Genomic DNA, 14,448 nt, shown 5'->3' with positions numbered 1-14,448 from the left:
GAAAGTGATCAATTTATCCATTTTACATACTCTTTTATCCAGCCTTTTAAACAAAATGGTGACCCCACATTTTAGGCAAAGCACTGGGGATACAATGCTAATAATTTCAGGTATGGTCCTCAACCTGAAAAAACATTTAGTTTATGGCAGGGTGTGGAAAATTAAACCACTGCAATGTGTAGTGTTGTGATGGAAGGGTACAGGGTCCGTTAATGTCCAGGGGAGATCCAAAGCCCAACTGGGGGTGTCAGATGAGGAGAGGCACTTAAGCCCTGAGAAAGATGTAGGTGTATAGGGGGAACACAGAGAATTCCAAGCTAGAGAGAATCTGACACATTTGGGCAACAGTGACCATTTCCATAGTTGTAGCACTACATTACTCATTGCTGTGTCACAAGTGCCTCACACTGTGCCTGTCACATGCACCTATGAAATAAATAGGTTTTTGGATGAAGGAATTTTAAGAGAAAAAGAAAAGGAAAAAAAGAAAGGAGAGAGGGAGGGAGAGAATGGAAAAAAGAAAGAAATCTATCTTCTTTTTACCATCTTAGACCCTTATCAATTATTTCTTTCTTTGTTTTTCTTATATTTTCTTTTTGAAGTGAAGATCTCATGTGTAACAAGCAGTTCCACATGCACAGGTTTAAAACAGTACACTTCTGTCAAGATTCTCTCTGTTAACATACATGTTACGTGGGAGGAAATATGCAGCACCTATAAGAACTGTTTCTAGTATTTAAATATTACTGAAGTTGTGTCTGCAGTGATCCTGCAGTTTTAAAGGAAAAATGTATTCCATTTAATCAAGGTCAAATACATGATTTTGCTACCTTTTTTTCTGGCTAGATTAATCTTTTGATCCCTCTTAGCTTATTTTAAAGGCACATGGAATCAGATCCTTAGAGTGATTCATTAATGCATCAATTGTTCCTTTGTTCAATAAATATAAATGAATTCTTTCCGCAGTGACAGGCAGCATGTTTGACACTGGAATTAGAGAGAAGACCAAGACACAGCCCCACCCTCTAGGTACTCAAGTCTCTAGGGCAAGAAGTTACTATAGGTGAATAACAACAAAACGGGAGATAAATGGCAAAGGAGGCACAACTAGAGAAGGCTAAAGGAGATTGGGGGTTAATTCTGCCAGAAGGTGGATGGGATCAGGGCCAGGCTTCACAGAGGAGGGAACACTTGAGCTGGGTAGGCGTGGAGAGTAAGATTTCAATTTTATTAAATTCTCTCTGCCAGGAGTACATGAAGTGTGGTGCCTGAGAGGAATTATTAGGGCTTTCACTGTACACTTTTGGCCATGCAATGCACTTTATGAATTTTATTAAATTAGTCTTTTGAAGATATAGCTATTTTCCAAGGGTATATTCTGGCTGAATTAATTAAAACTAAGAGATAACCACATAATGAGCTTTACTCTCTGATTTTTAAAAACTTATTATTTATTTTTTATTTTTGTAGGTGATTTTTTTTACATTGTTTCTATTTCACTCGACAACCATTTCTAATATAAATACCATTGATTGACTGGACGCGGTGGCGCTTGTAATTCCAGCATTTTGGGAGGCTGAGACGGGTGGATCACTTGAGGCCAGGAGTTCGAGACCAGCCTGGCCAACATGGTGAAACCCCGTCTCTATTAAAAATACACAAATTAGTTAGATGTGGTGGTGCACACCTATAATCCCAGCTACTTGGGAGGCTGAGATGGGAGAATCGCTTGAACATGGGAGGCGGAGGTTGCAGTGAGCCAAGATCGTGCCACTGCACTACAGCCTGGGTGACAGAGTAAGACTCTGTCTCAAAAAAAGAAAAAAAAGATTGATGAAACTGCACTAGTTATGCCCACCTGCTTGTGATGGGTGATCCACAGCTAATATATTGTTTTCTTTTCTCCCCAAAGGCGAGAGATAGTTGGGGTGGTGGAACCTGTGCCCCATGATGAAACATACTGTGACCCCGCATCTCTGTTCCATGTTTCTAATGATTACTCATTCATTCGGTAAATTACAGTTTTCTTGTTTCTGTTTAACTTCTAGGGTTTGTGGACAGCTGTGCTAATAATGACAAAAAGTAGGGATAAATGAAGTGATAATTATAATTTTTCCACCCGTAACTACCAAGCTCAATACAGATGCTCCTTGCTTTACAATGGGGTTACGTCCCAATACACTCATCATAAGCTGAGAATACCTTAAGAATACACTGAATACGCCTAACCTATGGAACACCAAAGCATAGCCTACTCTACCTTAAACGTGCTCAGAACACTCACATTAGCCTACTGTTGGGCAAAATCATCTAACGCAAACCTTATTTTATAATAAAGTGTTCAATATCTCATGTAATTATTTAATACTGCGCTGAAAGTGAAAACCTTTGGGTACTTACCATTAGCATACACAACTGAAAGCACTATTGTAAAGGCAAAAAATCGAAAGTCCAACCGTTGTAAGTTGGGGACTGTCTGTATAGATGATCAATTTCAATTCAATTTAAATTAACACAATTTATTGGGTTCAATTAAATTTGTGTGAGATCTTGTCCCTGTCATCAAGCAATCAATAGTATCACTGGGAGAAATAGAAAGTAGTTTTGTTTGTCTTCTTGTTACTGGCAGTTTACTGTGCATTGTAACAGAAAGAGAATTTTTAACTTGAAGTCCAAAAACATATGTTCTTCACCTAGTAACCCCAGTCCTTGAATTTGCTGGAGCTCAGTTTATTTGTAAAATGAAAATAATATTATTGACCTGTTATAAGGATGGATTCGCATCATTTATATGAAAGGGCTATTAATCTGTAAAACACAAAACAAATGTTAGCTAACATTTAACAGAGTAATATTGCCATGTTTATCAACAGATACATAAAATGCAAATAGGTTATGATGAGGGAAGAGTTCATGTCTGGAGAAAGAGATTTGATCAATATCTCTTTGGTTACTTGGGCCCCATTTTAAATATATGCTCCAATCTATAACTCTAAGACAGTAAGTAAACATAGTACTGCTTTTTTGTTTTTGTCTCTTGTGCAGATATTACACAAGGACCCTTTACCAATTCCAGTTTCAAGAAGCACTTTGTCAAGCAGCTAAACACGAAGGCCCTCTGCACAAATGTGACATCTCAAACTCTACAGAAGCTGGACAGAAATTGCTGTAAGAAATACCTCAAAATGTTGAACCTCTCCTAGTATTCAATATTACTCATTTCCATGCCTAGGTTTGAATTTGATTTCTTTGTTCTAAAAAGAAAATTTTATGGCCTCAAAATGTCCTCATTTACAAACCAAACATTTAATTTGTGGTCACACAGGAACCTAGACCATACAACAATTGGATGGGCCACCTCTTTTCTCCCTATTATAACTACAGCCCTCTCTTTGTGGTAATTGGAAGGAAAGAGCAGTTGAGGGAGGAATATATCCATTAATATGCATTATTTTCTTATCTGCCAGAAGCAAATTTAGCCAAGTCAAAGAGAAGAAACCATAGATCATAGATGTAAATATATGTATAGCTGGAACCCCTCAAAAGGCCCTGAACCCCCTCTTTTTTGTGTAGCAATATGCTGAAACTTGGAAAATCAGAACCCTGGACCCTAGCATTGGAAAATGTTGTAGGAGCAAAGAACATGAATGTAAGACCACTGCTCAACTACTTTGAGCCCTTGTTTACCTGGCTGAAAGACCAGAACAAGAATTCTTTTGTGGGATGGAGTACCGACTGGAGTCCGTGTGAGTACACCCAGTTGACAAGTTTCACACCCATTCCTTGTCTACTTCTTCTAGTCTCCTTTGGCCCCAGTCTCATGAGGACTTGTGACACAGCTGAGAATGTTTTCTTTCTCTATAGTACCTGCTTCTTTCTCTGCTATGGCGACAGCTGCCGTTTTATGGCAGAAAAATCACAACTGTCGAGCACCTATGTATGAGACATAGTGAAAGTAACTGTACAGACAAACACACACAGATGCATACACATACAAGAGCGTGTACTCTTTCAAGTCTGTTTTATTAACCTCATCTTTAAAATACATATTATAACTTTCTCCAACCAATTGTACTTGAATCCTGCTTTCCAAAGACAAACACTTTTTTTAAAAAACAATTTTAATGCTATTATCTCTTCTTTCTGGCAGTCACTTTCATATTTCTAAATAATTTTCTTATATTGCTATTTTGTCATTGCTCCGTTTTAAACCTTCGCTTTGGTCTACTCTTCCACTTCCATTTCTTGCTCTTCCAATAAGGCCTTATAATGATTTTTGGTAAAACAGTTATCAGTGTTTACATCACTATGCCTGAAGAGCCAAGTAATATACTATTTTGTGTCCTTTCTTATGTGGCTTGTTGTCTAAAAGTTTCTACCTGCCTAAATTTTTTGGCCTACCTAATTTGCTATCTACATTGTATTTGTTTTTCTCCCAAATATTTCAACATATCTATTCTTTTCAGTCTCATTTTTTTTCCCCTAAAGACTTCCCTCTTGGAATCTTACATCCTCCTGTCCCAACATTTGTTGTTCTCCTGGGTTGAATCCACTGCTTCCTAGATTCCATGTCTTCTTTCTTGGATTACCTCTTGTTTTTCTGGAGCACAGCCTCCAACTGACTGTCTAAGCAAGGGCACAACAGATCAACTGTTCTCCAAAGTGGTTTTAACCACACCCTGACTTCCATTCCTCTTCTTTTCAGCCCAGTATTATTTTCCCACCCTCACCTGTGCTTGAATTCCAAACCTCTTTTGGATTTTTTGGCTCTTTGTGGGTCTGTGCTCCCTCTGTGTACAAATTAGGTCATGGCTTCCTGTCCCTGAGAAAGCAGTTACCCCTCTCTCATCATTTCTCATTTTCCAAAAGTCTGTCGATACCTTTAAAAGATCCCTTTACTATCACTTTAGTGGGATCTTGGGAGGAAAAGGAAATAAGCACATGTGGGCAATCTGTCATCTGTAACCAGCAGTCTGCGATTTCTCTTTAATCAGATGCTGACCAAAGCATCAAAGTGAGGATAAGCCTAAAATCAGCTCTTGGAGATAAAGCAGTGAGTATTCTGGACCGTGAATTCATTATTTTTGAGTGCACAGTCTTCACATTAAATAGGACACAATAAACCCTTTTCAGGGTGATCTGAAAGAGGAGAGGCCGTGTGGTTCTTTTCAAAACTGTAAGTTCCAGATTCTGGCCTTTGGCTTTGGGTTTTTAAAGTAACACATTCCTTATTGGATGCGCTATTCCTACTTTTTATTGCTTTGAAGGTGTTGTGAACTTCAATGAGAAAACATCTGTATCAATCCTTAAATATCAAATACCAATCCTTTCAATTGACTCTTGTCACCATTACTTTTATTCTAGGAAGATAACATGGTTATATTTTGAAAGGTAGTTTGTTTTTAGAAGCAGTACAGTTAGGTTTTTAAAATTTGTTTTGTTTTAGTCAATCATCTGTATCCTTGCTTCACTCAGGGTGTGGCCCATGGACCAGCAGCATTTGAATCACCTGGAAGCTTGTTAAAACTGCATAATTTCAAGCCTAGCCCTGGACCACTTAATCAGTATCTGCATTTTAGCAAGCCTCCAGGTGATTTGTACATACAATCAAGACTGGGAAGCTCTAATTTAGAACACGGCTTCTCAAACTTGGCTGCACAGTGGAATCACATGGGAAGTTTAAAAAATATTAATGCCTGGGTTATACACCTCCAGAGATTCTGATTTAATTGTTCTGGGGTATGGACTCAAGAGTTGGGCATCAAGAGTGTTTCAAGCTCCCCAGGTGATTCTAGTCGCAGCAAAGTTTGAGAACCACTTATTTAGAGAAATACATTTTGGGGGTAACAAAATATTTTACAGGAAATTATGTTATTTACCCCTTTATGTGAATTGTTTACTTAGCTATTGCTCTCTCCTTAACACTTGTCTCAGGTGATCCAGTCTGAGGAAGTAGTAGCTTTGATTGGGAAAGAGGAGAGGAAAGAGTAGTCTCGGGTAGATGGGGCTCAAAAGCCTGAGAGTGGGCATGACACCCTGAAGGTTTTGCAGGGTTAGAAGTCAATCTGGGACTATTGGATAAAATGGTCCAAGATGCTACAGCAAATTGTTGTCTGCATCGGATAGATCCAAAGATTGTGTTTCTACCCCCTTACCTTTCCTGAAAAGTTACACATTGTCCAAGATTCAACAACACTTTTAGCATAATTTTCATAGATAACACATCAAACCATAAATAACTCAGGAGTAAAAAGATGAACATTCAAGAAAGAAAAAATGAAAATGGAAGTGCATTTCTTTCCAATCATTAAGAGTTCAAGTTCCTATTTCTTAATAATCATTGGGTGATTGTGGGACTATTTCTCTGTCATATTTTTATTAGCTACTTCCTTGGCTTAAAAAATTTTAATTAGTCTCGGCAGATCAGGACATTTTTCAATTATCTTTTTTTCTTGACATTTATACTCATCCTCCTTCCATGCAGTGAGGGTTGGTAAATAGTGTTCAGCGGGTTTGATGCTGTAATGTTCTGAAGCCAATTCACCAAGCAACAATCTGTTTTGATGAAACGAGATCATATATTTAGTGCATATACACATCAGGGTCAGAATATCTGCTCAGTTCAAGCTATTTCATGGTGAATTCCAATCGGATCTATGGCATTATTTTGAGAACTCAGCCTTTAAAATATTTTGTATTTATAGAAATAGTAGCCAGACTGTTATTAGTGACAATATTAATAATGCTACCATTAAAGGAACTCCTCCAGACCTGGGTGAAACCAAGCTGAAGTGAATGTAACAATTCTTTTGTGAAATATAATTTTTTTAAAGGGAAAGGAGAAACATACAACTAGTGCCATTCATTGATTCCTACTGCCAGCTACTGGAGGAAAGAGTGATTGCTTTCTTTTACGTCTTTAAAAGCTATGCAAACATAAGCTATTTGTTTAGCACTGGAAAACAAGAACAGAGTAGTTTGCTATTTACAAAGTGTTATTTTTTATTTGAACTTCAAGTTGTTCTTTTACACTTATAGATAAGTACATTTCTGAGAACTTACTGTAAAAATAGTAAAAACTGATTTTGTCCACAACGTACAGACATTTTGCTGCAAAACCCACAACTTTTGTTTGACTCCCGTGGGTAAACCTACACTCAAAGTGTTAATTTCAGTTTACATCAAACTAAAGAAAAAGGACCCGTGAACCCAATGGTTCCTAAAGCATGGTCGCCTGACCAGCAGCATTACCACCACCTGGGAGTTTGTTAGAGATGTAAATTACTGGGTTTCATCTCAGGCTTCCTGAATCAGATGCTCTAGGGTTGGACCCAGCACTCAGTGTTTTAACTAACCCTTCAGGTGATATGGATGCACACTTACGTTGACGTCACTGACGTAATAAATAGCAGGAATCTCTGGAATATTAAAAATAATTCTTGAGGAGTATCAGATTATAAATGTGTCTTATGAGTCCAGCTGAGCAGTGTCTTTCTTCTGAATTTGCAGTATGAATGGAACGACAATGAAATGTACCTGTTCCGATCATCTGTTGCATATGCCATGAGGACGTACTTTTTAGAAATCAAACATCAGACGATTCTTTTTGGGTGAGTTGATTTGCTGGGTTCTCAAGTTACTCCAACTAGGATTTCTCTTGAGTCTGAGGAGATACGCTGCCTAAACTTTTCTTCAAGTGAAATTGATAAAAATCTAGTAACTTATACTTACTTGGTGTCGTGGAATTTGGGCGACTCCACGGAGGGCTGATCGTGCCTTATTTGACTTGTAGATTGCAAGAGTATTGTTCTTACTAAACAGCTGTCACTCTCTTCTCAGAATGCTGTCACACACCCTCAGCACTGAAAGAAAAAAAGGCAGAACTTCCTGCCTTCATTGACCTATATTCTAGTATGTACGTTGTGTGTGTGTCTATGTGTGTAATATGTAAGTGAAATATAGTAGAATTACAAGGTACTAAGTGCTAGGGAGAAAAATATAAGAGAAAAGGGTCTGGGGAGGGCTGGTGTGTGTGTGTGTGTGTGTGTGTGTGTGTGTGTGTGTGTGTGTGTGTCTGTGTGTGTGCTGGGCAAGGGGTATGTCAATTTTAACCAAAATAGTCGGAAAAGACGTCACTATTATTTGAACAAATATATGAAGCAGGAGAGAGAACGAAAGAGAGAGAGAGAGAGAGAGAAATGCAGACAATGGGGAAAGTGTCTCAGCTGGGGGAAACAGCAGGTGCAGACCCTGAGGAAGGAATATCCTTGGCCTGTTAAAGGAACAGCAAGGAGGCCAGTGTAGCTGGAGCAGATTAACAGACAAGTGGAGACGTGGCCAGGATGATGTTAGGGCATACAGGAAGAAGGGAGAGACAAAAGGTCATATGGGCCTTGAGGGCCATTCTAAGGACTTTGGCTTTTTTTCTGAGTTAGATGGGTAGTCACTCAAGGGCTATGAGCCACATGATCTACCTTATTTTGTGCTAGGATCACTTGACAGCTATGAGAGCACAGTCTTGTCACATCATATGGTAGACCCCACTCATTACCTTCACCCATGGGTGCAACACGACGTTTTCTGCTGAGTAGGACCAGGCTGTGGGTGTAAATCTCTGTGTGTGGTACTGAGCCATCTCTGCCCACCACATTGTTTGCCACAATCCTGGGCCACCAATTATTCCTTGTTGATTCTCCTGCTGTTTTCAGTTTGAAAATTTTCTATCATTGAAAAAGATGTGGGTTTTATATGAAGGCAAACAAATAGTGTCAAGACTTGATATCACATTTTTATGTAATTGATTTCAGGTGCTTTGGGCAGCATGAATTTTTTTTTGACAATTACATCCTGCCATTGTTTGCCCTCCCCCATGTCTCTCTACACTGTGATCCTTTCTCTAATCTCCTTTTCACCCTCCCCCATGCCTCTCTACCCTGTGATCCTCTCTCTAATCTCCTTTTCACCAGCAGGGGAAGTCTTCATTCTCTTTATTGTGTCCTCTGTGCCACAAGTGAAGATGTTTGTTTTGTTTCTCTACAGGGAGGAGGATGTGCGAGTTGCTGATTTGAAACCAAGAATCTCCTTTAATTTCTATGTCACTGCACCTAAAAATGTGTCTGACATCATTCCTAGAACTGAAGTTGAAGAGGCCATCAGGTGACATTTTACTTTCATCTAAGGGCGAGGGGGTTAACAAATACAACAACAATAACCAGTATTTTGTGCGTTCTTCCTGTGTGCCAAGCATTGTTCTGAGTCATTTACATGTGTTACTTCATGCTACAAACTCCATGTAATTCCAGAAGGATCCCACAGCAAGGGAATAATCTTGATTTGAGTTCCCCCAGATGTAGGCCCTTACAAAAGGAAAGGAAAACTGTAGATTACATGTTATCAAGCAAGTTACCACTACGGGCAGCTAGAGCTCAGCCCTGCTGGGAAATCTGGACAGACTGTGTAGAATGTGCACCTGAATTGTCCCATCAGAGGGCTGAGGAAGCTGGGGTATTTATTTACCACCTCCCATCAGTTATTGGCTGAGAACTGCTTCCAGGTGGCATTAATTCCCCAGCATTTCAGCCCTGCAGGCAGGGCAGATCTTGTGATCTGAGAATGCTCTCTGGTGAAGGGGAGCAGGTGCTGGTTAAAGAAAGTCTGGCTAGAACTCATGGAAAATAGTAAGTGCAGAAGAGACATGCACAGGTATTGCCATCATTTGCTCTAGGGACTTTGATGTAGGATTCATTTAACTGCCCAAAGCCTGAAACAAGTTAGGCAAGTACAGCATTCCTTGCATATTGCTTGACCTCTACGCTAGGTGAGGGACTTGCAATGAATGTTTAGAAGAAACAGTTTGTCCAATTTGCCTCAATTGTTTCCCGCAACAGATAGCAGGAGTGAAAAATGGATCGACCTTGCAGATGGTTTCCTGTCATTATAAAAAGGCATAATATACCTCCTGCTTCTGGGCAACTCACTAGGTGGCCCTCTCGAGCTGCATCAGAGTCCTGTTTAATTTTGGAAGCAGATCTAAGACCTGCTGGGCAGGGTGTGCCTAGAAAATCTGGCTTGGTTGGAATGTATGACCCAACTGTGCCCAGAGACTCACTTACTGCCTCCAGAAGACTTGTGTCTGTCTTAGGGAAAACTTCTAGCTGAGATCTTTATGAAGAAGTTCAGCCTTCCTGGATACTCAGCTGCAAGCTACAGGGGACCTCAAACTCTCTGTTTCCAGGATGACTCTTTTCAGATCTTTTCTGGCTGAGGTTGCCAGGGGTTACCTGACTAATTCTGCGTTGCTGTCTCTCCCTCTCTGGTGGACTCTGACCTCCTGACCTGGGCTATACCCAAGGGTAGGAAGATGAGATGCCAGACACTTTGGTCTTTGATCCCCAGAATGTTCTCCATATCACTGTTTTGTTTGTTTTTTTTTTTCTCTTTAAACAATCTTTATCCTTTTGCCTCCATAAAAGTCAGCCATTTCCCATCCCAGTGCTGAAGAAACTGGCAAAGGTCCCTTTCTTATGTGTCTCCCCAGTGCTACCTCCAAATGCCAATACCTTTTATTTGGAAAATATTACTATAGAGATTTGGTCATAGGACCTGATTCATTTGTATAATAGAAGAAGTATATCCAATTATCCGTTTCCATTATTTGATATAAAGTCATTGTAGATGTATTCTGACAGAAGGGAAATTCTTGCCAAATATGCTAACTTTGCACTTAAACACAGCAGTCATAAATGAATAAATGCCAACCATTTATACATTTCCACACTTGCAACTCAATTTTCCAATGGAGCTGTTGATGAACCTGATCTAGGTTGCAAGGCATGAAAGATGCATAATTATCAAAGACTTATATATTTAATTAGACTTTATTTACTTTGCTACTATTATGATTTTAGGTGTATATTCCTTTTTTTTTTTTTTTTTTTTTGAGACAAAGTCTTGCTCTGTCGCCCAGGCTAGAGTGCACTGGCGCAATCTCGGCTCACTGCAACCTCTGCCTCCTGGGTTCAAGCGATTCTCCTACCTCAGCCTCCCAAGTAGCTGGGACTACAGGCATGTGCCACCACGCCTGGCTAGGTGTATATTCTTATGATAAATTCTATTAAATCCTTTCAGGAACAATGATATAAAGAGTAAATAACTACACGCAATTTTATTTTGTCTAAGTGTCCCCTTTGCTATGTTTTGCTTTTGCAAATAGGATCTCCAGGAGCCGTATCAATGATGCTTTCCGTCTGAATGACAACAGCCTGGAGTTTCTGGGGATACAGACAACACTTGCACCTCCTTACCAGTCCTCCGTTACCACATGGCTAATTGTTTTTGGAGTTGTGATGGGAGTGATAGTGGCTGGCATTGTCGTCCTGATCTTCACTGGGATCAGAGATCGAAAGAAGTAAGTGGCCTTTCCTAGACTTAACTATCTGAAAATAGAAAGATTTAGAGAACAGTAACTGGAAAATTTTCAGTAAGTGGTAGATTGTATAGGCCAATTACTCAGTTGGACAATTTTGCACCTAAATACTCTGATGCATTCCCTAGAAATTTACTAGATGTCATCAGCAGTTCACCTTCCTAGTAAGCCCACACAGTAAGTATCTGGCCTGGGATTTATTAGCATGCCCTAGTAAACTCCATCCCAGCCACAGTGTCATTTCCCTCCTACAAAGAGGCACTGCAAACTCAGCAGGTATGGCTGGGCTCAGGGAATGGTTCTCACTGCTGAATCCTTTTCAGTCTAAAAGTGGGGACTAGATTGTTGGAGACTGGATTGCTGATGGGTTTGAACCGTGAAATTGTTCAAGAATGGGCTGTGAGATTTCTTTCAAACTGCTACTCTTGTTTTTTTTTTAATTTTTAATTTTTTTTTTTTTTTGAGACAGGGTCTTTTGCTCTGTCACCCAGGTTGGAGTGCAGTGGTGCAGTCATAGTTCACTGCGGCCTCGATCTCCCAGGCTCAAGTGATTGTCCCACCTCAGCTTCCTGAGTAGCTGGGACTACCAGGGTGCGCCACCACACCCAGCTAAGTTTTGTATTTTTTTGTGGAGACAAGGTTTTGTCATGTTGCCCAAGCTGTTCTTGAACTCCTGAGTTCAAGCAGTCCTCCTGCCTCGCTCTCCAGTGCTGGGATTACAGGCATGAGCCACCATGCCCTGCCCAAACTGCTACTCTTTACTCACCTTTATTTCTCATGGGGTAGCTCAGACTCCATATCATTCTCTCAGTTCATGGTTAGGCATGCTCTAATTTGTTCCTGAACTGAATATCAAAGCTCATTGAGGATTTAAATTACTAGAGACCTGATTTCTAGTCTTGCTTTGCTACTAGATGTTTTTCTTCTGTCCTTAAGAAATTGACTCTTGCTGGGCTTATGAAATGAAGGTTAATATTTTATAGCACCTAACAAAACTCTATGCACACCTCAGGTTGTTTAAACATATTCTTGATTGAATCTCTATATGTGCTAGTCTATGTTGCTCAATTTTCTTCACTATAGAGATTTTTCGGTTACCCAAAATAGCTTCATCCAAAAAATTAGGCATTGAATGTGTAATACATTCATGTAGTTAAAATTAAAAAATACAAAGGTGAACATGAAGAGTCTTCCTTATCACCTTTTGCCTCCAAGTTCTCTTCCCAAAGCCAAACAAAATTATCAGTTCCTTGGAGATACACACACACACACGCACACACACGCACACACACACACACAGACACACACACACACACATATATATATATATAGAGAGAGAGATATAGAGAGAGTGATATATATAGTCTTTTTTTCTTTTTTCTCGGATATATATATATATCTCCTTTTTAGTATATGAATATATACTTTTTTAGTGTATATATGTGTATATATGCATATGTATATCTTATTTTTTAGTATACGAATGTTAGCAGGCTATAAATAATGTTCTGCATATTTTGTTTTCCACTTAATGGTTTTTTAAAATTTTTATTTGTATAGGTGTGATCCACCACACCCAGCCCACTTAATGTGTTTTAGAGATCATTACACATTAGTTGCACAAAAATCTTCTCCTTTTTTCTGGCAGTATAATTTCCCACTTAATGAATGGATTGTAATTTTGTTAAACAGTCATCTATTGATGAACTTTTATGTTGTTTCCAAATATTTGTGTTTACTTAAAAAAGAGTTGTGATGGCTTCATATAGGTAATTTCCTGTGTGTGACAATATACCCATAAGATGAATCCTAGCAGCGGGAAAGCTGTGGCAAAGCACACGTGCAATTGCTGATTTTGATAAATATTGCCACATTGCCCTCAATAGCGGCTGTACCAATTTATACTCACATCAACAGTTTATGAAACTTCCTGTTCCTCCCACCCAGCCTCCTTAACACAGAGTGCCCTCAAACTTTTTGATCTTCATCAATCCGATTGATTTTAACATAGGTATATTAAGGTAACCTTGCTCTATTTAACAGGAAAAATCAAGCAAGAAGTGAAGAAAATCCTTATGCCTCCATCGATATTAACAAAGGAGAAAATAATCCAGGATTCCAAAACACTGATGATGTTCAGACCTCCTTTTAGAAAAATCTATGTTTTTTCTCTTGAGGTGATTTTGTTGTAGGTAAATGTTAATTTCATGGTATCGAACATATGAGATGATAAATATATCATTAAATGTCAAAACTATGAATCTGTTCAGAAAAAAATTGTCCAAAGACAACATGGTCAAGGAGAGAGCATCTTCATTGACATTGCTTTCAGTATTTATTTCTGTCTCTGGATTTGACTTCTGTTCTGTTTCCTAATAAGGATTTTGTATTAGAGTGTATTAGGGAAAGTGTGTATTTGGTCTCACGGGCTGTTCAGGGATAATCTAAATGTAAATGTCTGTTGAATTTCTGAAGTTGAAAACAAGGATATATCATGGGAGCAAGTATTGGACCTTGTATGGAATATGGATGGATCACTTGTAAGGACAGTGCCTGGGAACTGGTACAGCTGCAAGGATTGAGAATGGCATGCACTAGTTCACTTTCATTTAATCCATTGTTAAGGATGACATACTTTCTTCACATTAACTTAATCCAAGTACTATGGTGATTTGCCTACAGTGATGTTTGGAATAGATCACGCTTTCTTCAAGGTGACAGGTCTAAAGAGAGAAGAATCCAGGGAACAGGTAGAGGACATTGCTTTTTCACTTCCAAGCTGCTTGATCAACATCTCCCTGATAACACAAAACTAACGCCAGGGGCCTCCGTGAACTCCCAGAGCATGCCTGATAGAAACTCATTTCCACTGTTCTCTAACTGTGGAGTGAATGGAAATTCCAACTGTATGTTCACCCTCTGAAGTGGGTATCCAGTCTCTTAAATCTTTTGTATTTGCCCACAGTGTTTGAGTAGTGCTGAGCACAAAGCAGACACTCAATAAATGCTAGATTTGCACACTC

General features: G+C 39.2%; 1 protein-coding gene across 3 annotated transcripts in view; it reads left to right on the top strand.

Moving 5' to 3' along the window:
* The window catches only part of ACE2 (angiotensin converting enzyme 2), a 53,411-nt gene extending 38,963 nt beyond the window's left edge, over positions 1-14,448 (top strand). For 2 of the 3 annotated variants that reach the window (XM_077987963.1, XM_015126958.3), the window contains exons 12-19: positions 1,913-2,011; positions 3,046-3,168; positions 3,574-3,746; positions 4,995-5,053; positions 7,510-7,610; positions 9,040-9,156; positions 11,213-11,407; positions 13,469-14,448. In XM_077987963.1, the coding sequence (XP_077844089.1) occupies positions 1,913-2,011; positions 3,046-3,168; positions 3,574-3,746; positions 4,995-5,053; positions 7,510-7,610; positions 9,040-9,156; positions 11,213-11,407; positions 13,469-13,577 (976 nt within the window). In that variant the 3' untranslated portion in view covers positions 13,578-14,448. 3 annotated transcript variants of the gene reach the window in all.

Source organism: Macaca mulatta, chromosome X, assembly GCF_049350105.2.
Source record: "Macaca mulatta isolate MMU2019108-1 chromosome X, T2T-MMU8v2.0, whole genome shotgun sequence".
Classification (NCBI taxonomy): Eukaryota; Metazoa; Chordata; class Mammalia; order Primates; family Cercopithecidae; genus Macaca; species Macaca mulatta.
The sequence above is the reverse complement of the archived record's forward strand: the minus strand, read 5'-3'. Positions and strand labels throughout refer to the sequence as shown.